Source organism: Typopeltis vanoorti, chromosome 24, assembly GCF_054136105.1.
Source record: "Typopeltis vanoorti isolate ZY-2024b chromosome 24, IOZ_Tvanoo_1.0, whole genome shotgun sequence".
Lineage (NCBI taxonomy): Eukaryota > Metazoa > Arthropoda > Arachnida > Uropygi > Thelyphonidae > Typopeltis > Typopeltis vanoorti.
In genome coordinates, this window is record NC_143572.1 from 50,706,506 (window position 1) to 50,733,917 (window position 27,412).

The window sequence follows — 27,412 nt, forward strand, 5'->3', positions numbered from 1 at the left end:
ACACTTAGCCGTGGTGGTTTTTGGATTCACGCAAGTGTTTGGGGTAGGTCTCATCACATTTTAAACACCTGTACTGAGCTTTGCACAACTTTTGGGCATGGCTAAACTTTTGGCACCTGTGGCACTGCCCAGAAAAAAACTCTTTTCCTCAGTGGCTCTGGTGTAATTTTAAGCACACAGATTGACTTTAAATTGTATATGTTTTTGTAAATATTATGGATCTCTTTAAGAACTAGAGTGAGATTATGGATATTATTATGGATCTCCATAAGAAATAGATCAAACAATACCCCTAGAGGCACAATGGTCTTGTTTGATGTATACATTCTGCTGACCTTTATAGGAGGTAGATCTTGTAAGTTGAGGTCAGTAGCTATTTCATCTGGGTCAGTATCTTCAGAAACTCCTCGGAGCACCACTTTCAAATTTTTTTCCGAGGTAAGTGAGAAGGTATGATATTGAATACCTCTGGCATCCATTTCCTTTGTTAAATTTCTGTAGTCTGTCGCCATGGCAGGCTGAATTTTGATGCCTTCATCTATGATTTTGGCCGTGGCATAGTTTATCTGCAGGTTAGCCATGATGGTTCTTAAAGCTGTCAGTCTCTGCTTTTCCCTTAGGATGATTGAGGGAGGCAGAGGAGTCTGAATTGGGAGCATCTTCATCCATGCCAATATCATTTGTTGGCTCCGAGATGAGAGTTTTGCGCTTCTTCTGTACGTGGGTCTCTCGTATCAGAGGAAGTAGAGGCGGAGACCACTAGATTAAGTTTCTCCTCCATTTGAGGGGTGTCTTCATTTTCATCATCATCAGCTCCGGGTAAGGAATATAAATTTAGGAAGCCGGGCCATTCAAGCTCGAATTTTTTAAGAAGCTGAATGCCCTTTATCGAGTGAGTCAGTGATGATGTCATGATCGATCATACTTGCAGGCAATTTAAGCTTGAACTTTTTTTGAAGTTTGTTTATGAAGATAAGTGCCAGCTCTTCATGGAGCGAGTCTATGATGGCATTTATATCGGGCACGCTCATATTGATTGATTTGCATATAAGCGCAAGTAAAATCCTGCAAGTCTAGGGACCTACCAGCAAAAGTTCTGTAGACTGAGGTGATCTACTAGCAAAGTTTGTGAGAAAGAGTTAATGAGTGTTGTAGCAGTGTGGAAAGATACCATCAAGTTGCTTGGCTCAGCTCGAATTACCTAATAACCATACATCCACCACCGGCCCTCATCTCGGGTGTGGCCTACACGGCCATTGACCTCATGCACGTTTCATGCAGAGGGGGAGACGGTAGGAATTCAGGTAGGGTTAAAGCCAGTGCAATGCAAGATTCATGGAATGCCTCCATAAGTGGTGAAGTACTGCCTAAAAAAGTGCATTGTCTAGCAGTAGAAAAGAAACATGTCTGTAATAACACTACTCAATTCCGTAATCCCAAAACAACAACTGCCATTCTAATGTGTAAATTGAATTTTGGTGATACTAAGGTTGAAGTAATGCAGAAGTCATATACGAGTTTCATATATGAGTTAAGGTGTCTCACCTTATTATTGAATTACTCTTGATTACTGAAAGGTTGTTGGAAGTTTTTTCACTTGGTTATATTATAAATTAAAGATACCGAGAAATTATATACTTGGTTTAATCCTTTATCCAAGTGTAAGCAAACAAAGTTTGCACCTGAAGTATTTTCAGGACTGCGACAACTCGTGGTAAAGGTGGTATGACTCCACATCACTTGCCTTAGTATCCCATCATGCAAGGCACATCTCCTTGTGGACATGTCTAATGCTATGCGTTAGCCATGTCCACAAGGAGACGTCCTGAAAATACTTCAGGTGCAAACTTTGTTTGCTTACACTTGGATAAAGGATTAAACCAAGTATATAATTTCTTGTTGATTGGATTTTAATGGTATAGATGCAAACACAGATTGATATGAAAATAACTATTTATTGACTCAATTGCTAATATTTTGTTGGTATTTTATCCAACATTTTCAGAGCACATAAACAAAGTTTGTTACAGTAGCAAGACAACTGCAATTTGGTGTAACAGTGGGACTAGTATGAGCAATTGTAGCGTGCAACACAAAGACTAAAGTCCTAATTAGGCTCCATCTAAGTGGATGGTATTAATTTGGTCTTAGGATGACTGACTCCCAAATCTCTGGTAGATTTATACAGCCATACTTTTTGAGGTTTGGAATATGTTTCAAGGCTTCTGTGCAGCACTTTTGTTTTTTTTTCCAATTGATCCTGTGTGCAGGGGTATCCAAAGCGTGCTCTGCTAGACTCGACTTGCCATAACGAACATACCTGATATATTTTTTGCGTTCACTGGGGCGGATGTCCACGGTTCTTCCTGTCTGTCAATAGTAGGCTCGATGAATCTTTAATTTATAGTATAACCAAGTGAAAAAACTTCCAAGAACAACTATTCTTTTGCCTTTCTTTTCTTTTTTCAATTGATTTATTAAATTTTTGATTATAGTGCAAAAAACTCAGTAGTAACATGCCGTGTTTTATAATTCAGATGCCATACCATATAACAGGGGTGTTCAACCCATCGATCGCAGAGCGATTTTTGGTCGATCTCTTGTGTATTCCTCCTTACTTACAAATTTAATTAAAACTGAAAACATAATATTTTATTTATCATTATTTTGTATTATTTTTAATTCGCTGTAAGTGTATTGCTATTGTTTATTTATTTATCTTAAAAAATGTCAAATCAGTAATTTTCTTATAAGTCCGGGTAAATTAATTAATTTGGATCAGTGGAAGCCGAACAGCGAGCCGAGTGAATACTATTATAAGCAAAGTGTAAAAACTCGATTGTAGCCTAAGTATTAAATATTCCAAAGCACATTACATTGATTTTTTACTTAGGTTAAATCCCATGTGAATATTGTAAAAAAATAAACTTTGTTTGTCTCGGTATAGTTTGTATTAGATGTTTTTGTAAATAACTCTTTTGAAGCTAACTGTATATACTGCTCTAATAAGAATATGTTAGAGTGTTAAAAACAAAGGCAATGTTTTTGTTGCCGAAGCAGTACATGCCGGCATTAGAAAGATTGTTATTGAAACTTTGTGCATACATACATACAAGAAAGGCTTGCAGGCTCTAAGTGTAAACATCTCCGAAGTCAGTCAGAAAGAGTTCAAACAACTTTCAGATGGCTGGCAACTTACAATCAAAAGAAAGCGGAGGAGAACAAAAGGAGTGCTGAATTTGAAACTTAAGATGAAAGACTCATAATACCGATTCTTTGGGGTTGCCAAACTTCATGCGAGAGAGATCTCAGAGGAGGCCTCATAAAAAGGGACTGAAGTAAGCAGAAGGGGTCCGGTTCCAGAATTGCTGTCAGAGAGGAGACCACCTGGTCCAGAGTCGCAGTCAGAGAGACTGCCCAGATCCACGTTGCTTGAGAGAGGAGTTTCCTGCTTCCAGAAAGGAACTTCTCGGTTCGAGACGTCGCTAAAGTGAGGCTACTTCTAGGTCGCAGACAAGGTTTCAAATTGCCGAAAGGAAGAGTTCCAATTACCGGAGAAAAGTTTCCAGGCCAGGTTAATGTCAGACATTCACCAGTGTGTTGCATTTTCATTACAATTTGAATTAACGACTTCACTGATATTGCTCAGTTAATGGTATTTATTCGCATTGTATTTCAAGATTATTCAAGTAAAGAACTTCTGAAAATTATACCATTATTGGGAAGGACTAGGTAAAAGACATTTTTTTGGCATTTAATGAATTTGTGAAACAACACAAACTTCCGCTTTTTAAACTTGTGTCTATTACTACTGGTGGTGCTCATGCAATGATAGGTAATAAATCAGGCTTAATTTCATTATGTAAAAACGATGACAAATATCCATATTTTTTAACGTATAACTGTATTATTCACCAACAAGTACTGTGTAGTAAAAGATTAAATACAAAAGATGTTTTGGATATTACATTTAAAATTGTAAATTCTGTTCGAGGAAAAGCCCTGCAATGGCGATTATTTAAATTACAGGCAGATGATGATAGGGAACTTCTGTTGTACAATAATGTTCGCTGGCTCAGCAGAAGTCAATTTTTAGAAAGATTTCTTGTATTAATTAACAATATAAAAAATTTTCTTGATGAAAAAGGAGATATTTATCCACAATTGAGTGATAAAAGATGGTTGTTACACTTATAATTTTTAGTAGATTTCTGTATGAAATTAAGCAATTTAAATTGAGATTTACAAGGTAGAGATAAAAATTTAATTGACATGTTAAGTTCAATAAAAACTTTTCAACAATACTTTCTTTTATTAAAGAAAAATATAAATGACTTTATATTTAGACATCTCCCATATTTATTCAAATTTATTGAACAAAATCAAGAAATGCTTCGCTATGATTTAAAAGAATTTATTCGTGAAATAGAATTAGTTGAGGAAGAAATAAATTCAAGATTTAAAGATTTTAATAAAATTGAAATGATTTTATCTTTTATCAATAATCCATTTCAAGAAAACTTGAACATCACAGAAATTTCATATAAAATTAGTGGGCTGTTTGATATAAACCAAGCTGAAGTAGAACTTGAGATAATAAACATTCAGAATAGTTTACATTTAAAATCAGTAAACAATGAAGTCATTTGGAAGTATGCATATGAAAAATATGAAAGAGCAGGTGCCCATATGAAAGGGCACCTGCTGTTTAACTCTGTCTCCACCATTCAATCACCAACTGACCGCCACTACACTAACACCATCTACCGCCGTCCACCACTGGTATTTCTACAGACAATCACAAACATGTCACGGTGGTATTCGAACCCGCAGCCTTTTGGCTGGAGAGCAGATACGCTATCCATTCGGCCAACCAGGCCGGCTAAAAATATGCCATAAAAAATTAATTAGTCTAAAAACAACACAATAAAACAGATAAAGTCATCTATTTCACAGGAGCATTATATAAACTGACTTTTCGCAATATAGCCTCAAACCTATTTTGAAGCTATGTCACAAAAGGGATTTTCATTATGATGATATCAATTAGAAGGTATGGAGAAAGAAATTTTATAGTCATTAATGCATAATTACTTAAAACAGTATCTAGCAAAAGGGGATTTGCTCATTACAGAGCCAGTGAAACCTAATCACACTAATACAAGTTAAATAAATGTGCTCATTAGCTGAATTCACTGTGCCACTTTTGGAAAGAACAATTGTGTGATCCTGACTCAGAAATGGTCATATGTCTGGAGTTTTCAGTTGTGGAGAATATATTCTCATAAGCTCTCAGGAAAGTTCTAATCTTATTTTAGAACTTGAATGGATATATTATATCCTTTACTTGGATAATTTGATCTTGCCAGAATGAAGCCTTTGGGTCGTTATTTTCAGTAAATTATATATGCTCCTATCGAGAGTTCACTTATGAAAAATATAAAATATAACTCCTCATCTCTGATAAGGACAAAACAGTTCGATACAGCTGTCAGGCCAATGAAACCTAATCACACTAATAAGGCAAAGATATGTGCTCATGAACTAAATTCATGTCTCTTATATAGTGTAAGCTAATGGCAGCTCTCATGCTGAAGGTTATATTTCATAAGCTTTCAAGAAAGTTTTAATCTGGTTTTAGAACTTGAATTCATATGGGTAAAAATTATATTTCTACTCATTTACATGGGTAGAAATATAATTAGTTTGGAAGAAAGAAATCGAAGTGATACAGGATTTTGGTTTGGTTGACCACGTGGATAGTATACCCACTAGTTTGTGGGTTGGTTTAAATTCCACTATGGACATGGATGCTTGTAAAATCCTGCTCTGAATGAGCTTGTATAGTTCCTTGGTTTGTAAGGCTTGTTTTATTATTATTATTTTAAGTGTAAATTTATATGTTCTAGAATGGCATTGCATTCTAGAACATATAAATGCTTTATATTCCTGTAATGTCTTAGAGATTACTAAGACATTACAAGATCTCTATACTTTTTTCACTTTTAACAGACCGTAAATAAGCTGGTGGTAACAGCTTTGAAATCCTTTCATGACTCTCCACCCCCCCGCCTCAAGTATCCTTTAAAATGTTGCTGAAAGATTTGTCTCTCATAAATGCTGCACCCATTTGTAAGCCAATAAAACAAGCCTTTTTTAAATTTTTGCATCACTTATTTTCAGGAACTCATACTTCAAATTCTGTAAACCACTACCATTCTCATTTAAAGAGAATGGTAGTGGTTTACAAAATAAGAATGGTAAATTTATCATCAAACTGAATTTAGTGTGGAGTAGTGGCAAAGAACTTTTTCAGGCTTTGCAAAGATAAATGAATGTGAAACACTTTTCTTTCATTAACCTCATAATAGCAGTTCTTCAGAATAACTGTTTGCTCACATAAAGAAAGAGTATTTTTGTGAAACATGCCTATTAAAGGTGCTGTCACTTTGGGCTTATCAAAAAAATATTTCACTATATTTGTTAAAGTATTTTTAGAAGCAGTGGTTTACAAAATAAGAATGGTAAATTTATCGTCAAACTGAATTTAGTGTGGAGTAGTGGCAAAGAACTTTTTCAGGCTTTGCAAAGATAAATGAATGTGAAACACTTTTCTTTCATTAACCTCATAATAGCAGTTCTTCAGAATAACTGTTTGCTCACATAAAGAAAGAGTATTTTTGTGAAACATGCCTATTAAAGGTGCTGTCACTTTGGGCTTATCAAAAAAAATTTCACTATATTTGTTAAAGTATTTTTAGAAGCATAACCATATTCTATAAGAATCTGTCATATGGATAATATCACTTGAATAGGAGGAGATTTATTTTCCATATTTTGAGTTATTATTTTTACTAAATGCAGCATTGTTATGTGCAAATGATTCTCTTCTTGTAAACCTGAGTTGTATAGACAATGGGGTATTTTTTTTCCTTGACTGTTATTTGCTGTCAGTGAAGTTAGCAGTAAGTAAAATTTAATTTCTTGGCAACTCATTAATAGCAGATACTATTATGGGGTGGGGGTAGATTTGTGGTTAATTTTGGGAGTAAGAAGAGAAAAGAAAAGCATTTGAGAAACTTGATGTACATTCTGTCACAAGCTTTTCATGTTTATTTACAGGGGGGGGGGGGATTGCTAGCAGTCATAGTTATGATATTGCTGATGTTCAAATCTTGTTTCTATATAGTTTCTAGCCTATATATTAACTGATTTGACATATTTTTTTGACTGTTAGAATGTTTAAATTTCATTAAAATTGATGATTTCAAAAATTTTGTTTTTGAATAAATTAAAGTATAACTTTTTTATGTTGCTTAGAGAAAGTTTCTTCTGTGATTTTTTGCAGCTCTTCATTTGCAGCACTTACCTTTGCTACCTTTGCCAGGTCATACTAGTGCCACAACACAAGTTCAGTCTTCCCCTGCCTTATCCAGTCAACAGCAGCCACAGGTAAAAAAAAACAAAAAAACATTTTATGTTTCAGAATGTAGTCAATATATATGAAATGATGATTGATGTATGTTATTGCTAAAATAGTATCAGTAGTCATAATATAAGCTATAAACATTTAATGCCCTCCTTTCTCACTAATATGGTAGGTTCTATGACTGCTCAGTGTGTACTGTTTAATGTGTTAAAAATATTCAACTTTTCAACTCTGTGCAACTGTCTTACTAATTTTGTATAGTGTTATGTTAAAGTGCAGATTTATTTTTCATGTGCATATTACTTTAGTGCATATTGCTTCACAATTTTTTTAGAAATTGTGAAGTGCACAATTTGGACATTGGAGGTGGACAGTAGTGGATGCTATTTGGGTTTCTGTTAAGAGTCATCTGTGGTCTGGGTGATTCTAAATTAATGGTGAATGTCATTTATGTGGGTGTTGATGACATGGATGTTAGTAAAGTGGATGCGAGGTGAGTTTTTATTGAGGTGAATTTGGCATGGTTTGTATGTTGTGATTGGTTACTGTCCTTTTTTTGTTGGAATTAGTTTGGCTATGGTAGTCTGGACCTAAATTAGTTTGGGCTATGATAGCTGTTGTGATGATGAATGCAGTAGCAGCTGTCCGAATATTGTGTGTCCAGCAATAGTATATATACACATTCTGTAAGCAATGATGTAGTTGTTACTTCCAGAAATCTTTATTTTGTAGTGTAAATGTTAGTTTGCTTATCTTCTTGGTTGGAACATATTTGGATTTTTATCATTTTCATTAACATCCCCCAATGTGGATGCCTTTTATCATTCATTCTTCAGAGCAATTTCCAATCAGTAGTAAACTATAGATTGTATAACTTTTGTTACAAACTACGTCAGGTATTTTTTAGATATTCACTGGTTTCTGTGTGAGTTCAGAACACTTTCTTCTAAATACAAGGCAACCAGTCGGCACTTCAGAGTTCTTGTCTTCAAAGTTAATTAGTATGCCACTTTAAGCCATTTTTATGAAGCCATAACTCTCACATAACTATATAACTATCACTTTTAGAAACCTTTGTTTTCTAAGTATAGTTAGTAGTTTGTTCTTATAGAAAATTGTGGATTTTATTATTTTATTAATAATTTTATTGTCAGTAGACTCCTTTTAATGGTTGTTCTTCAAATACATATATAGTCTGATCTAAATTCAGATAATATTTTAATTCATATTATGCAGTTGTGATATAAAATTGAATAAAGAAAAGGAAAATAAACAAGAAAAGACAATTATTTTGGGTGTACTATAAAGGAACTCAAAATAAATACATTTTATTATTAGAAATGGTAGTGTGATAAGATTATGCTTATGGTAACCATTTATTTTCTTATTGGTTCTGATTTTTGAATGAGTGCTCACACCATGATGATTACAGGAAAAATTTTATAAAAACTACAGTTCACACGATATCCAACTACGCACTTCCACTTTGTACTAGAAACTGGTCTTCTGCCAACTGTTCACTCATTTGATAGGTTTGCAACTGTCAGCTATCGACTTGTCTTCAGGCAATCAATTAGCATATAACCAGTTGTAGTATGAACTAAGATATTATGTCAGATATTATGTTTTTTTATTTAGGTTATTTTTTTTATAACTTAAGAATAAAAGGAATCATTTTGCTTTGATATAGGCTTCGTCCTCAGCCTCTACAATCACTGTAGCTACATCTTTATCTACTGCAAGTGCCAGCCAACTTAACATACAGCAACAGCAACAGAAACTGCGTCTTCAAAGGCTTCAAATGGAACGAGAACGGCTGCGCCTTCGACAGCAAGAAATTTTGCGACAGGTCTGTTCTGAATGTGTCTATTAAACTTGCAATTTTTTACTATTTTGTGGTCATTCCTTTTAACATGCTTATTCATTTAAGTTGAAGTCTTAAATTTAACAAAAAATCTTACTTTTCTTTCTTATGTAACCATTAAAAAATATAAAATTATTGCAACTTAAATTACACTTGCATCCTAAATTTGAACAGATACACAATTAAGACAAATATCTCAGAGATTATTATATTAAGTGTCTCATTCCTGTCAGGTTCACTAAGGTTGAGCAGAGGAAGATGTCAAATGGAAATGAATGTCATAATTGTCACATGTCATCAGAATTTTAGTCTTTTAGGTCTTGTTTTTCAGAGGATTATGTATGCTCCTCTTTTAAGCTAAGCCTGTAAAGCAGGGGTCACCAAACTTCTTTGACCATCGACCCCTTCAAGAGTTTCTTGACTTTTTATCGACCCCCTCTATTTTACTATTAGGTAATTTTAATATTACCTAATATGTATGTTGATGAATTTTAGAACATTAATGCTCACTTGTATGTCGATGCGCAAAAATGAGACTGGGTTTGAATACGTGTAAGTATAAGTAAATAAGCAACTGTACACATGTTGCAATCTCGCTCCTGCCACGCCAGCCGGGTGGGAACCACCAACATCCATTTATTGGTAAGTACGTCATTTTGGCCTACTTGATTGGCCTCCGTAACTCTTTTCATGACCTTGCTCCATCTTACAGGTCCTATTCATGTCACTGTTCCCACGATTCACACTTGAATTGCGTTGTCATTCAGGATGGAGGTAATCCAAGTTAACCGAATTAAATATTACCTGTACAATGATGTCTTATATTTTTCTATCAACCCCTAACGATGTTATATCGACCCCTGGGGGTCGATATCTACCACTTTGGCAACCACTGCTGTAAAGTCTTTGGCCTTGAAGACCCAATGCATCTCTACAGTATACAATAAATGCTGTATTTATCCAAATACTAGTCGTCGTCGTCGTCCGGTAGCATCCTCTAGCGAGAGGGTTGCAGCAGATGAGCAGCTCTTCTCCATTTCTCTCTGTCTGTCGCTTCCATCATTCTTAAACCAGTCCATTGCACGATGTCATTAAACTACTCTCTAGTTGGTCTTTCACGTCTTCTCTTCCCCTCAACTTTCCCTTGTAATATAGTTCTTGTCAGGTGTCCCAAAGAACCTCTCAGAAGATGTCCTGCAAATCTGGTCTTTCTTTGCATGATATTCTTTAGCAGTGTTCTTTCCATCCCAACTCATCTTAAAACTTCTTGATTTGATATTCTTTCCATATCTCTCTTTCTAAGTGTCCACGACTCACTTCCATAACTTGCAATACTCCAAACTGTTGCTTTAACTATTCCAATTCTAATGCCTATTTTAGTGTTCTTGTTTTATATGGATACAAATACTAGTACCCATATAAAAATTAAGAATGACTACTCATTATGGAGAAAAATTACATAAAAAAAAAAGAGTATTTTATCAATAATTATCAATTCATGATAGATCAATTCATGATAAAAAGAACTTCATTAGGCATTTTTTTATGCAGAACCAATTTAGATGATCTTGGAGATGGTAAGTTTCTCCCTTTTGGCAATTAAGATTTTTCCTCTGTAAAACAAGCTGTACACACACACACACACACACACACACACACACACACACACACACACACACACACACACATATTCAACTTCCATATTGGATGGCAGACATCATATGGGGACTGAGTAGAACTGACACCAAAATTCATTAAGTTGGGTTCAGTGTCATTGATCTTACTATCTTGAATAGGTATTGTGAGGATGAAGATTCAGTATATAATGCATTGGAATAATATTTCTGGCTTACAGCTGCTACGTGTTGGCAGATGTTTTTCTGCAATAGAAAAATAGAGTTCAAGATAGTTAAAAGAGGATTATATTTGTCATAACATGTCTGGCTCTCTCATAAGAACTGATAGTGCCGTATTTTGAGATATAAAAAGAAATATAAAATTATACATAGTCATTTGTGTCATCACTATTTGATCTTATTGCCATTAGCATCAATATGATGATTATTATTATTAAGAGAGACCTACAGGGAGTCAGAAACTCGTAGAGGGAGGCCATACTATTTGCACTAGCTGTCATACCTGTTCTTGAATTCATTCAAGCTACTTAAACACACAACATCCAACAGCAGTCCATTCCAATCATGCACTACTCTGAGAGAAAAATCTAGTTCTAACCCCCTTCTTGATAGCATTTAGTCTCAACTTCCATGAATGCCCTCACGTTCCTTTTCCCACCCTCCATAAAATGAAAAATTCCATCTACTGAAATTCTGTATAACTCTTTTTGATGTTTGTAAGTCTCAGTTATATCACCCCTCTTTCTCCTCTTTGTTGGTGTCTGCAGCCTACAAATTTTCAATCTGTCTTCATTATCTGTATTCCACAATCCTGATATAATTTTTTACACACTCCTTTGCACTCTCTCCACTGTATCAGAATCACCACGGAAACCAGGAGACAGGACCTGCACACAGTAGTCCAAGTGAAGTCTTATCAAGACCTTGTAAAGAGGAAAAATGATTACCTTATCTTTACATGTCAAGGTTCATTTCAGCATTGCCATTATTCTCTGAATTGTATTTAGAATTTGTGCTATATGACCCTTGAACTTCAACTTCTAGTCTACTAAAACTCCAAGATCCCTAGCCTCATCAGTTTCGTCAAGCATAATCTCATCAGTATAAAATGACATTGGATATCTAATCACACCAAAGTGCATGACTTTACATTTATTAACATTGAAATGACAGCCATTTTCACATGTCCACAATTCCAGCCTATTCAAATCATTCTGCAAGTACTGCATATCAGCAGTACTCCTGATTATTACCCTGCCTGCCTATCTTTGCATCATCAGTACATAACTGTGTGTCGCCTGTCAAATCCTTCCGAATGTCATTAATATACAGATTGAATAACAGTGGAACAAGGACTGATCTTTGAAGCACACCTGGTTACCTTGAATCTTGCAGATTCACACCCTCTGTATACCACTTTTTGATATCTGTCAGTCAGCCATCCTCTTATCCATGCCAGTAGTTTATAATCCAATCCATATTCTCCAATTTATGCAACAGTATTCTGTGCTGTATTCTGCCAAAAGCCTTAGCAAAATTCAAAAAGTATCATGGTGTATTGTATCCATTCCCCTTGTCTAACTCAGTGATAACATTATTATAGAATGTGAGCAAGTTGCTAAAACATGACCTTCCCTTAGTAAATACATGCTGTTCATTGCAAAGTAGAGATTCTCTGTCAATACATTTCTGAATGCGAGCCCTAACAAACTTTTCCAAAATCTTCACCACCTCCTGAGATACCGATTGGTCGACAGTTGGATATATCTGTCTTCACCACCCTCGTGCAATGGAATTACAATACATTCTTTCCACTCCTGTGGAATCTTCCCTGTTCTGAGACTCAAATGTAACCTTGTCAAGGGAATAGCCAGTTCAGCTGAACACTCTTTTAGCATCTGTGCTGATATCCCATACGTTCCTATTGCAGAATTCTTATGTAGTTTATGCAACAGCATAAACTTTATCCACATGAGTTTCCTCATATGGTGAAGACATAGCGGTGAGTGAGATCAATGTTGCATACCAGGTTGATAGCTTTTAGCAAAATGGCTGCTCATTAGTTGAACAGTCACTTCTGCATCAGTCACCTGCATACCATCTGCATTCATTAGAGTTATTCTTTCAAATTCAATCTTTCTTTTACTTGCAGCATAATGATAGAATTCTATTAAGTTGTTTTTAACTTGCAGAGCCAGTTTCTTTTCATACCCGGACTTAGTTTTCTGTACAACACTTGTGATTCTTCTGGCCTGCTGCTTATAATTATCATAACTGACATCATCCTTATGCACACGGTATTCCTTCCACATCATCTTTTTCTTATGAATCTCTTGCTTAATTAGATTACACATCCATTTCACTCCTACTCTATTCTAGGGACACATTCTGATATCGCATCATATGGTAATTTTTAAAACACTTCCCCCATGCTGTTGATATCCTTCCCATCCAATAACATACCATGGCATATAACGCACCATACCCCCCCCCCCCCCTCAAGTGGTCATAATTTTCTGCTTTGTAGTTCAGCACATAACCTTTTCTGAATGGAACATTCATAAACTTAGGCACTTCCCAAGTGAGTACCGCATGATCACTGTCACCAACCAGAAGCAGAATAATTATGTCATTAACTGCAATCTCCTTTGACACTATAATCAGATCTAACAACCTTTGACCTGGAGTTACTTCTGTCACATGCTGCTTGAGGAAGTTGTCTCACAACAGCTCAATAAATTCAGTTTCATTCTTCTCATGCAATTTCATAGCTATCAATCAATGTTCGGATAATTAAAGTCCTCCATTAAATTCTACATTTCTGGAAGTTTTTGGTCATTAGATAATTAGATTAGCTATTATACAAAGATACTTTACTGATGCAAACTATTCAACTTTTTATTATACCTGATGGCACTAGTTTGTGCTGGTTGGTAGTAATAGATGACATCCATTTAAAGTGCAACTTTTTATACATTTGTAAACAGTGAATTGACACAGTCATGTGAAATTGTAGAAACCATGTCACAGTTCTAGGTATTATCATTCACTCTTCGTTGTTTCATAAAAGACCCAACCAGTTACTACTTTTATATCACTAATGTTATTTTTAGAGTGATAAGTATTGTTTTTTTCTTCTAAAGACAATTTTTCTTCCAGCTGCAGAATGGTACTGTATCTACAAGTAAGTCAGAATGGCTACTTTTCAAGAAAGTAGTCATTCTGCCGTCTGAATAAATACAAAATTAATGACGGAAAATCTCACGTAAAAATATTTTTTAATAGTATAATTTTCGCCTGTGTTTCACAGGCATCTTCAGTACATCATCATCATCAAATTCCTGCCATGTACTCTCAAGGGGTGTACAGGATATGACAGTACTACATGAAAAAATTACATCATTACTAACTTCCTATCTACAATTTTCCTCCAAATCAGTCTGTTACTTGTCAAGACTCCAAAATTATCAGATCTTGTATTTCTATCGACTAAGGCACTTTGTACCGTATCAATCCACCTATATCTTGGTCTTCCTCTGGGTCGTTTTCTTGCCAACCTGGCAGAGAATACTTGTTTTGCTAATCTTTCCCCTCCCATTCTATTTAAGTGACCATACCACCTGAGATTAGCTCTGCTAATGCATTCCTGGATGCTGACAATGTCAAGTTCTTTCCTAATATCCTCATTTTTAATATGCTGTTGCCATTGATGCCATCTGTTCACGCCTCTAATCTTTCTCAGGACTCTCATATCTGCGGTCTCTAGTCTTTGGTCAAGTGTTTTACTTCTGACCCAGCTCTCAGATCCATAAGTTAAAACTGGTTTGAACACTGTCTTGTATACAGCTAATTTAGTGTTCCGACTAATTTCTCTCTTATTCCATATGAATTTATTCAATTGACTTCCCACCATACCAGCTTTGCTGATTCTGTTGTCTATTTCTATATTTAGTTTACCATCTTCAGTAAAAATTGTGCCTAAGTAGCTGAAATGTTTTACTTGTTCCACAGGTTCTCCATTCACAACACAGTTGACATTTTCAATGATTCTGCCTATTTTCATTGTCTTTGTCTTTTTATTGCTGACCTTCATACCATATCTGTTACAACAGCTATTCAATTTAGTCAGAGAATCTTGCAGACTCGTAGCGGATTTATTTAGAAGTATAACATCATCCGCATAAAGCAAAGAGCTGACATTAACATCTCCAATTTTGATATCAGGTTTAATACCACTTTCCTTCATAATGTGATCCATATAGATAATGAATAACAGAGGGGATAATGTACATCCTTGTCTCACACCAGATTTAACATTAAACCATCTTCCTGTACTTCCTTCAATTCTAACTGCTGACTTACAACTCAAATAAAGACTAAGTATTGCTTGATATAATGCCCCATTGACACCATATAACTGCAGCATATTGAATAGCTTCTCTCTTGGCACCTTGTCATATGCCTTTTCCAAATCGACAAAACTTAAATACAGATCTTTGTTATATTCCCATGCTTTGTCGACTATTTGTCGTAAAGTGAAGATCTGATCCTGATCTTCAGTACATGTTAAGCTGAAATTAAACAATAACTGACAATTCCAAAAAGTGCCACCTAAGTAGCTAGTGTAAGATAACTTAGCTAGTGTAAGTTCACTAATGCCGTGTACATAAGGAATAGGAATGCGTGTTATTTCTTCTGTATTTGAAGAGGAAGACATATTAAAACTACTCGAAGCTCTTTTGATGAAGGAATTCTTGTATCCATTAGATAGAAAGGAAGAAGTAATATATTGCAGTTCTTTCTGTAAGAGATCGTCTGAAGAACAGAAGGAGTTGGCTCGATGAACCAGTGTTTTAATGAACGTATAGCAAAAGTTTTAAAGCTACTGAATATTTTTGTTGCCTTTCGACTGGTCAGAAAAATCTCCACCTTTCTTACTTCTCCTAAGGACAAGCTTCCACATCTTAATTATCCAGGTGTCTACCAGATTCCTTGCTCTTGTGGATTATCTTATTTCGGACAAACAGGAAGATCTGCCTCTATTCGACTAGAAGAACACCAGTCTTATATTCAGTACCCTAAACCTGAACAGTCCGGACTTGCAGAACATGCCATCTTAACCAGACATAGAGTCCCATTGGAAAAAGACAAGAGTCCTTCACAAAAGTCAGTTCCTCATAGAACGGCTTTATAAAGAAACATGTGAAACTTTACTCCACTCTCCTAACTTAAACAGATCTGATGGTTTACGTCTATCCCCTTTATGGGAGATAGTACTTTACAAATCAGCTAATCTTTCCTAACTTTATAGTGTATATATGGTTTTTTTTTTTTTTTTTTTTTTTTTTTTATTAGAAAATTTTATTGACCTTTTTAGTTATCTTACACTAGCTACTTAGGTAGCACTTTTTGGAATTGTCAGTTATTGTTTAATTTCAGCTTAACATGTACTGAAGATGCCTGTGACACACAGGCAAAAATTATACTATTAAAAAAAAAAAAAAAAAAAAAAATCAGCTAACTCCTTTTTATTCCCGTATACGGGGAGTAGGCTAGGCCATTTAGCCCTATCTAACTTTTGGAGACTGAGTGGGCAGTTCAATCTCCACTGGTACCAATCAGAGATAGATGGCCCAAGGCTATCACTAATTAAGCGGTACACAGTGAAGAGAGACGGCTCAAATGTGCCGCCATCTCGTGGTCCCTAACCCTAACACAATATATTTAATGTCTGAAATAATGTGGGTTCTATGGTCGATTTTCTTGAGTTTACAGGACGAAAAACCCTAGTTTCCGGGAGGAAAAACATGAGTGTTAATGCCATTGTTTCTGATGGCATTAACACTCATGTGTTAATGCCATCAGAAATTCTCTGGCACGGGCAAGAGATCGACTAACTCGGGAACCGGTCGAAAAAAGGCTTAGAAAAATTTCCTCTAGTTGCCGACTAGACTCGAAACCAAGTCTTCCTTCGTGCGGCCAAGCGCGTGGTGTTCAAACTCCACATTATACTATTAAAATATATTATACCACGTTATACTATTAAAATATATTTAATAGTATAATAAATTATACTATTAAAAATTATTTTTACGTAAGATTTTCCATCATTAATTTTGTATTTATATGTCTACTCACGGTATTCCCTTACTAAGAGTTGCCTTTTGAATCCTTCAGATCTTATCACACTCTTCATTTTGATGTGTGTAAAAGAACATGTTCTACTGCTACTACCACTACCACCACTGCCAAGACTATTTACTTAACTGAAATAATGTATTTCAGTTATTTCAACTGCATTTCTATTGAAATAATACATCAACGAATATGTGGATAGTAAATTCAGTACTTATATAACTTAAAAAAAAAAAACTTTTCCAGATCTCTTTCTTAGGGGATAGGATATCAAACTTCTTAAAGTTTTATATCCCCTAGAAAAGAAACTTACCTAAATTCAGAATGGCATTAACACTCATGTGAATACTATAATTATTATAACTACACTCTAACTTTATTATTGTTGAACCAAAATTCTTATCTGTATCTCTTCTTCATGAACACTGAATTGAGGGGAGAGGGAGGAACTTCATTAATTCTAATAAAAAAAGATTCTCTCAGTGAAATGCTTATGCATTTGTTTACTGAGTAAATTTATTGCAGGTTCTTTCTTGGACACTTTATTATGATTGGTTATGACAGAATCCAGATAAAATAAATATTTTACTGTTGGGGAGAGGGAAGGGAGATATTAATATACTAAAAATTATTTAATGGCAATTTAAAAAAAAAAAAAAAAGAAATTGATTCTTCCTTAGCTAGTTACTAACAGAAAATTGTGTATGCATGCTACCAAACTAGTAATTTTCTTAACAGATTAATAATTAACTATAGGAATTAAGTGTTAAAAAATGAAGCATAAGAACAACTATAACTTCATACTGTATAAACAGACTCATTCCATCGTTTAATAATTCTTTGTTTTATAACAAAAATTAATCATCACTTCTACTGCAGTTTAAAGCAGTGTCTCAACACTCCAGCATAACAGACATGTTAAGTGAGCCATCTGTTACAACCGATATAAATAATAAATAACAATCAACCAGAGTCGCTTGTTTAGAGATTTTTATTGCCATAGCAGACTGTATCCATTCAAGTTAATTTTGGTTATTTGGCTTCCATCAGAAATAAGTACTAAGGATCAAATGTAAATTATTGCAGTGAGTATTAGTTGGTGCAGTTGATTATACCAAAAAACATAACTTAGAGGGCACAGTAAAAAGAAGCTAATTATTCATCATTAGAAACTAATCATTCATCCCTTGTGGGCTGCAGCAGAGTCTTATAAGTTCTTTACTTATGCAAATACATACTATATTTAGGTGAAGAGTCACACACACACACACACACACACACATTTTATTATTACATTAACTATACCATGATTGAATTACACTATAGGGGTTTTCTTACCATATATAAAAATTGCTTCTGAACCAACAAACTTCTCACCAATCTTGCAAATTGACCAGCTAAAGAACATAACTCATATTTCAAAATATCCCCTTAGCTATACTTAGCCCCCCTCCCCTTTTTCTGACAACAAGATTTTGTGTACAAATACCATTCTTTAAACAAGCATGTATCCGAGAAAATAGTGTAATTACAAAAATAAATGGCTTTGAATAATTAAAAATAATTAGAATTTATACAAATTTATAAAGAATAATGAACTAACTTTTTTTAAAGAAAATACACCAAGAATTAACATACAATATATGCCTGTTGATTATATTTTCTTTATACAACTTGTATAGCTTTTACAAAAGTTTTTTAATTGATTGTTTGTTTTAAAAAATAACCTTCTAGTACCAAAATTTTATCATCTTCTGTATGTCATGTAGAACCTGGCAGAAGTGTAAATGCATGTTGGATGTTTGCCATGTTACTTGAGGTGCAAATAAGGATTCCTTATTTGCACCTTCAGTGCTTATATAACCTGCACTTATGTAACTTACATAATTTGTACCACTTGAATAAAACTTGTCCCTGCTAACTTTTAAAGGAACCAGTGACATGAATATTAAGTGAAAACATATAATCACAGTAGAAACAATGTTCTTTAATGGGAATTAAACTATCGTCCAAATTGTTGGACTGCAACTAACAGTTCATCTTTAGTGTAAAAGTAAGCATTTAAAGAGGGCGGAACACTAATGATTGACTAATCATTTAAGGTTAGTGCTGCATACTAGAGAAATAAGAATCAACAATTTAACTGAAAAAATTGTCATCTACTTTAAATGGTTAGCTGATTGTTAATGTCCTACCTTGTTTCATTCTTGCTTTTATGTTGAAGATGCACTGTTACTTTCAGTCCAAAATATTTGTGTGATATTGTATTTATCATTCAAGAATTGTTCTTTCTACTTCAGTTTTGTTTTCACTTAACTCTTCCTGCTAAATAGTGTTTGATGATTTACTTTCCCTTAAGTAGTTTTCAAGGAGCATTTATAATTGGTCAGATGTTTATGAAACGTTCAGTGTATTTCAATTTGCAGTACATTTCTGGGTTTTTGGTAGCAACAATTGTCCAACAAATATTTCATAGCTTTGTAGTTGTTTTGTGTTGCTTATGATATTAGCCATTGTAATACTTAGCTTTCACCATTGTACTTCCGATATCATGACCTATTTTGAGAAATATTTTATTACTTAAGCACAGTTTTCTACTTTCTTAAAGAAGACACACTAATGAGTTATTGTTTGATAGTCAGTATGCTATTTTCAAATCAGATACAGAGATATTTGTCGTATTTTTTTAGCGAAAAAAAGTGTGGATAATATTTTGACAAATATGGTAAATTTTATGATTATTTTTTATGGTTTATAGTTGCTCTTTTAGCCTAAAGCAATATAAAATTTTTTATTTGGTCTCCAGGGAAAATGAACATTAGTTAGAGGCATTCATTTTTTAGTTAAATGCTTTTTTTCTTCAGTTTTGAAACCTATGTATGATTACTTTTACTGTGGAAATATTTTATAAATCTGTTTTTGAAGTATATCATAAAAATATATTTTGGACTTGATGCTCTAATAAGTTAATTTTTTATTTTTATTTTTTGCTTAAAAATAAATAATTTTTGAAAAAAAATTATTTGATAGGACATAATTAATTGATAGTAAGTGAATAAGTAATTATTGAGTTGTACTGTTATTTTATATATAGAAATTTAAAAGTTAGGAAATAATGGAATTGTATCCTGAAGATTTTCACAACACTGGAGGAATGTTATATCATGAATGCTTTACTAACAAATGATACTAATTGATTTATATTGTCAGTTGGCAGCTTTTGTGTGTGTGTGTGTGTGTGTGTGTGTGTGTGTGTGTGTGTGTGTGTGTGTGTGTGTGTGTGTGTGTGTGTGTGTGTGTATGTATGTACAGCCAGTGCTTTATGATATAGACAGCAATTAATGCAAAATTAATCTAAATTATATACGAACCCAGATAGTTCCGTGGTACAGTATGCCCCATTAATGATTTAAGCATTTGCACAATCTTTGAAAAAAATATCCGAATAAAATTGAAATGTTAGAAGTATAGGAGTTCTTATGTTATTGTTTTGTTCATAATAATAAAAGGTTGGTAGATGTCTGATAGCTATTGGAACACTAGAATAAAGGCAGGACATGGATGAGAGAATTACAGTGCCTAATATAATTGAAATAGACTGTGAAGTTTGAGGATTTTAGGACTTTCAAAATTTTGCAGCAGCTTCAGATTGAATGTGAGAATGCTGTAAAAATTAGCTTCATAATCAAGTGCCAGGGAAATTTACTCTTTTAAAAGGCAAAAATTATGAAATCACAAATAGAGCATGGTCCATGTAGAGCATATGCTGGGACACGTAACTTGATACATAATGCACAGTTCCAAGCTGGCAGTCAGGAATCTTCCATGTGAAAAGTATATTTGAAGAGTAGAAGTAATGTGGTGTTGAATATAATGACATGCGACAGTTATTTATTGGTTTCGAAAGAAAACATTTTTTTTTATTAAAAAAAATGCCTACCATCTGCAATAATTGCAGAGCTGCTACTCCTAAAATGGGAGAATAAAAGCATTGATGTTGCATTTACATTTTTGATTACATTTTATTAATATTAAATAAAATTTTTGAAAAAGAATCGTCTGGTTATATTTCTGATTTAATTGATTATATGCATACTTTGAAATAAATTTTTTTATTAAAAATAAAAAATAGATTATCTTCAATTCTTTCCATTAAAAAAATGAACTAGTCTCTGAAGAGCTGCAGAAATTTCTCAGAAAGCCACAGGTTGCTGACCTCTGGTCTTCATCAAGGGCACAAATCGTTTTAAATTTCAATTCAGAAGATTTCAAAGAAATAACTGCTAATCAAGGAATAAAACAAAGTTCTATCATATTCCCATTTCTATCTAACATAGATAAATGGACAGATGATTCATATTACTGAAAAAAAAAAGTTGATATGGACATTAAGCTGACTCAGAATTTCAGTTAATTACGATTGCAAATGAGCAAGGTAATGCAGGGAAATGAAAATTAATTCAGAAAGTTATTTTTAAATTATAGCAACATTGTGAAGACTATAATATGAAAATTTCATTTCCTAAAACCCAATAATGGACATTAAGCTTTTCGAACTAGAAATTTTATTGAAAAATTTCTAGTTCGAACTGAAATAGTTGTTAGGAACTGTGTACTTGAGCACAGTTATGAAGGTGGGAGGAACGCTGTTCCTGCCACCTTCATTCACTGCCATGCAGCTGGTTACAGTTCAAGGAAGTTTTAAGAAATGTTTTGATGCACTTTCTGAATACTGTTTAGTGATATCAGAATCCAAATGAAACATAAATCACTAATTGTATTGTTAGTGGGCAGGCAGCAATAGTGCCATGTTGCTTGTCAAATACATCCGATTCAAATAGGAACTCATCTTATTCAAAAATACATCAGATTTGTTATGTATGCTAAAAGTAATTTTATTTAGTTTGGAAAATTGACTTATGCTAATTTTTAAGTAGTGACTGTATTGCATAGGCAGAAGTGTATGTGAATTGCAGCTCTGAAATGGTGTTTTCACAACTCATTTTAGAAAAATAATGAATTGAACAAAAATAATGCCATAATTTTGTGAAAAAATATTGCTTTAAATTGTTGGTTTAAACACAGATATTATTAAAAGTTAAGATATAGCACTAAGAAATGACAATTCGGAGTTTAAAGTTATTTAGGATGATCAAGTTTGGTATGTGAGCTTTATTTTTGGTTCAGCATACAGCCAATCTGTAGTCTTTAACTAGTGACTAGTTGTAGCAGCTATAATTTTGTCTTTTAATTCTTGTAGTAAAATCATTTTTGATGTATACACACTTTATGGTTTATATAGCTCCATAATAATAAAAACCAAGGCTGTGCTGTCAGGAATTCTAAGATGCTAAGGAATTCTGTCCCTTTTCTGTGGAACTATCTCTTTTGAGAAATGAGCAGTCAAAGTTTTTCATACAGTTTTTCCAAATTCACAATCACATTGGGACATCCCTCAAACTGAGGAGCAAAAATGCAAAGAAAAATGGCTTAACATTTCTGTATTTCTAAGTGCATACCATGTATTCATTGGGAACATAAAACTTTCACATTGTCAATCTAAAAGTTTTTCACAAAATTTTAGCATTCTTTTTGTGAAAAAAACTTTTACATTGACCATGTATAAAATACTTGTAACAATGAACTTCTCATTACAGGTAGTATTTGTTACATCCAATTTTGATTATATATTTCTTCTCTACATTCTTGTTTGGGCTTGTTCATAAAATATATCATGTGCCAAGAATAAGGTTACAATTTTGTGAAAAGAGGACAGACTTATTTCTTAGCAGCAGAAAAATTGCTGTCATCTTTTGAAATTAAAACACACACACACACACATACATGCACACTTTTTTAAATACAACATTTAATTTCAACAAGGATAAATCTAGAAAACTCACCACTTGTGTTCTGGCAGTTGTTCATTTTGGTCCCAAAGCTGTTGGGTGCAACTTTTGTCCATCTGTACTACCTCCTCTTTCTCACTCTAATGACAGCATTGTATCTTCACTTAAAGACAGCGGAATAATCTTGAAAAAACATGGATACCACAAAAGGCAACCAGTCCTCATGAAATCCAACTTATTGTGCTTAAGAGTTTAGGAGTACATCTCTTGAGCACAATAAGTAGAATTCCAGATTTATCTCTACTGGCATCTATCCTACAGCATGGAAGTAAGCTTATATACCATCAAGCTATCGACCTATTGCTCTCACCTCAGTTTTGTCCAGAGTAATGGAGAAAGTTATCAACAGTAAACTTCTTCAACATTTGGAGAAGTGCTATCTAATTGGTGACCACCAGTATGGATTTTTCCAATCTAGATCTACAGGAGCTCTCTTGACCTACATCACCCTCCTCTGTACTCATTCCAGATTTGGATAAACCTATGCTGTAGCACTTGACATCTCCAAGGCTTTTGATAAGATCTGGCATTGAAGGCTTCTTATCATATTACCATCATATGGGATGTCTTCATCCTTGTTTAATTGGATTGCCAGTTTTCTCTCAGATCAGCTCTCGTTGGAACTTTAAACCCTATTCATAGTTTTGCTGATGATAGTTCTCTCCACTCATCCTACTCATATGACAAGTCTTGTAGTGTTCAAATATTTCAAACTTTGAGATCATCAGTAATAAGTGTCCTGAACACTGATCTCCACAGTATCCTTGACTTGATTGAGGTAAAATCAACCTAGTTAACTTCAATGCTACCAAAACACAATGTTGCTTTTTTTCTTGCAAAAAAAAGACTATATCTTTTGCTTACTTTTGATAATGCTCAGCTCAACAGTCAAGACCAAATTTTTCTTATCAGACTGACTCTTACTCCAAATCTTACCTGGCACAATCTTATCACTTTTATAGCATCATCAGTTTCCTAAAAACTTGGCACCCTTTTCGACTCAAGACAGTACTTCGCTGCTGAAAGTTACTTACTTTGTATGAATCCCAAACCAGCCAACCTTGGAATACTCCTCTCATGTTTGGAGTGGTGCACCTAAAACCTCCCTAAAAATTTTTGATGCTGTTCAAAAAGGGTATTTCAGTTGACTGATGACACATCTCTTACAAACTCTCTCTTCAGCCACTTTCCCATAGAAGATCAGTTTTTGCATTGTGTCTGTTCTACAGATATTTCCATGACCACTGTTCAGCAGAACTGGCATCCATTGTCCCCCTCCCCCATTTCTTCCAGATCTACAGCTGCTCAACATCCCTTTATGGTGGAGCTGCATACTCACCAAACCTGCTGCTCCCAACCATCTTTTGTTCTATCTACCTCACTTCTGTAGAACTCCCCCCCCCCCATGCCCATGAAGCATTTTCAAAAGACTACAGATTACTGCTCCTAACCCCTGCTTACATACAGCATTTATTTGCTGTAGGCCCTTCTGCCTCTCGTGTAAGAGAAATATTAAAAAATAAAAGTGAATGCATGAATCATAAGAAGCAGTAGCCAACATAATTTACAAAAGAATATTTAGCTTGCTGTCTCTCTCTCTCACCCACTCCACCTCAATCAACCAACCCAGCTTAAACTACTTGGTTGTTTAACAATTATTATATCTAAGGCATCCATGGACTCTGACTCTGTGGATGCCTTAGATATAATAATCATCAAATTATCATCATGGGATGAGGGACATCCATGTCATGTGTAACAATACCTGTCATACCACACCTTGAATTTTTTCAATATTGGTGCATTCTGCTCTTCCATCCTCCTTGCAAAGAATGTACTATATTTTTCGATAGATAATGCGCACGTTATCTATACAAAAAAGTCTAAATTCGTTAAAAATGAACATGCATGGTATACGTTTGAAAGGTATGAGAGGTAAATCAAATGTAATAACAAAACTAAGGTAGAAGTATTACTTAATATTTATTGAACATTACACTATTCAAATCCAAAAAATTCTTCTTCAGGCTCAATATTGAAAGAATCAATTGTGTTAAAAATTTCGTTTGATATTTCTTCAGCTTCATAATCATTGTCACCGGACAGCACTGCATTCCCTTGTGCTTTAATGAAACCATTTTTAACACAGTTTTCACTTACAGCAGCCCAACTTTCTACAATCCACGTAACTATATCTTTATATGACGTTCTTTTCATCTACCCTGTTTTGTTATATTCATGGATGCCATTTGTCATCCAGTCTTCCCACTTAGCCCACAAATTGTCTTTGAATGGTTTATTTACTCCAAGATCAAGGGGTTGGAGTTTTTTTTGTTAAACCATCTGGAATTAGCAGTAATAATAATATCTTTGGAATCGCAACCTTTTGGAACAGTCTTTCTTTTGAAAACCACCATCGGTGGTGGTTTGAAACCATCTGCAGTTATGCAGAGAATCACAGTAAAGTTAGACCTTTCGTGCCCTGTTGTAACAACTGAAACCTCTTTTGCTCCCTTCAGATTCACATTTCTGGAACTAGGCATGTCAAAACTTACAGGAACCTCATCCATATTCCCAAAGTGACAAGCATGAACTCCATACAAGTTTTCTCTCAGAAATAAACGAAATTTAGCTACTTTCGCTTCCCAGTCGCAAATTTTGTCGAATACTAGTGGAGGAGCACACACTTAAATTGTTTCTCTTCATAAATCCAAAAATCCAAGATGGGTAGGCCTTGAAATCCTTTATATTATCATTTTGCGCAATTCTTTTCGATTCCTGCAACACGCGGACAGCAGATATTCTCATACCTTTAGCTCTTTCACTAACAACACAATCAAACATTTTTTTTCTATGGTTGGCCACAAGCACCTTCTAAACCTCATAGCACGTTTCCTCATATGTAAACATTTCAGGGCTGTTTCAGCCTTTCACGAACTACTTTCTCCAACACTGAACAGTCTACCAGCTTCACGATTCCTTTTTTTTCCCCTTTGCTGCTTCTACCACTTCAAGCTTGAACTGCGCTGTGTAGGATTTTCTCTGAGATGTACTTCTGTCTTTCATGGGTAATTCAGATCTAATAACAATGCAACTAGTTACAAGAGAACGATTACTAGAAATGCACGTACTTTTAAAGAATTCCTCCGTCCTCTGTCTGCACTTCCTAACTCTACCGCTGGTTGGTGCATGCGCGTTATCTCTAAAAAATATCGTACTTCTTGTTACTTTTTTTTTAAAGTCTGTCATATCTCCTTTCCTTTTTCCATCTGCCAAGCTCTGCAAATCACAATTCTTCAGGCTGTTCTCATACTCAACATTCCACAGTCTTAATACCATGTCAATTATTTGATTCTAAATCCTCTCCAACATTTTTGTACATCCAAAATATTTGATACACTATGCTTTGTACAAGAACAACCTAGTTGCATTCTTTTTACCTACTTTAGTGCCCTTTTCAATACAGAATGTTAGTTATTTGTCTGCCATCACATCTCTTCCCAAGGTCACACACTTCTTCTCTCACTCATAATCTTTAAACTTTTGTCCCTCCTGTAAATTATCCTGATCTGGAAACATGACAGTTTTACGTAGCAGTAGTTCGTATATTTGTGTTTAAAAGAAGCATTTAAAATTTCTGTACGATTCCAATTCTACCTTACTGCAAAACGGAATACTTTTTTTTCATAGTTATTACTTTTTTAAAGTCAGAATATTTGCATATAAGGAGATTGTTAAAAACCTTTATTTAATCAGTTCAAAAATAAATTAAATAAATAAATACATAAAGTAATAATAATAATTTTCTTAGTTAGTAATAGCAATAAAGCTAAGATGGAAATGAAAAAATAAACTTTATTCTACCGAGTAGTATCTAGTTAATAACATCTGTTGAATATGTCAGGTATTATAAATAATTTGGGTATTAAGAATGGATTTTTGGGCTATCATCCTTTCATAGGTGGCATTCACACATACTCACACGTGCACACAGTAATCTACCATTTATCCAACCTTCAAAACAATGACCCTTCATTTAACCAACTCTTGCATGCTAATCGACTTCTGGTAAAGTACCATGTAATCATGCTTCAATTACCTGACCCTTCAGTTATCAGAATGGCAAATTGCTTTCTCAATGTGGTCTGATAAACATTAGATTACTGTGTGTGTGTGTGTGTGTGTGTGTGTGTGTGTGTGTGTGTGTGTGTGTGTGTGTGTGTGTGTGTGTAAACATGAAACAAAAAGTAAGGAAAACAGAACCTCACCAAGTTTTATCTGCATATGTTCATTATGTGATTTAGTTACTTACCCTGTAAATGTTTAAGCTATAATGGAATTTTTCTTATGTATGATGCACTGTGACCTGTCAACATTGTCATTTGCTCTTTAGTCTATTTAGAAATTAGAGAACATTGACTCATGCCTTTTTCGAACT

The 27,412-nt window shown here is 34.3% G+C and overlaps 1 protein-coding gene across 3 annotated transcripts in view; it reads left to right on the plus strand.

The window, feature by feature from the left end:
- Nucleotides 1–27,412, plus strand: part of LOC150093189 (transcriptional coactivator YAP1-like) — a 241,776-nt gene that overhangs the window by 170,020 nt on the left and 44,344 nt on the right. For all 3 annotated transcript variants that reach the window (XM_090413261.1, XM_090413263.1, XM_090413262.1), the window contains exons 4-5: nt 7,349–7,452; nt 9,120–9,278. In XM_090413261.1, the coding sequence (XP_090269387.1) occupies nt 7,349–7,452; nt 9,120–9,278 (263 nt within the window). The remainder of the gene's footprint in view (nt 1–7,348; nt 7,453–9,119; nt 9,279–27,412) is intronic.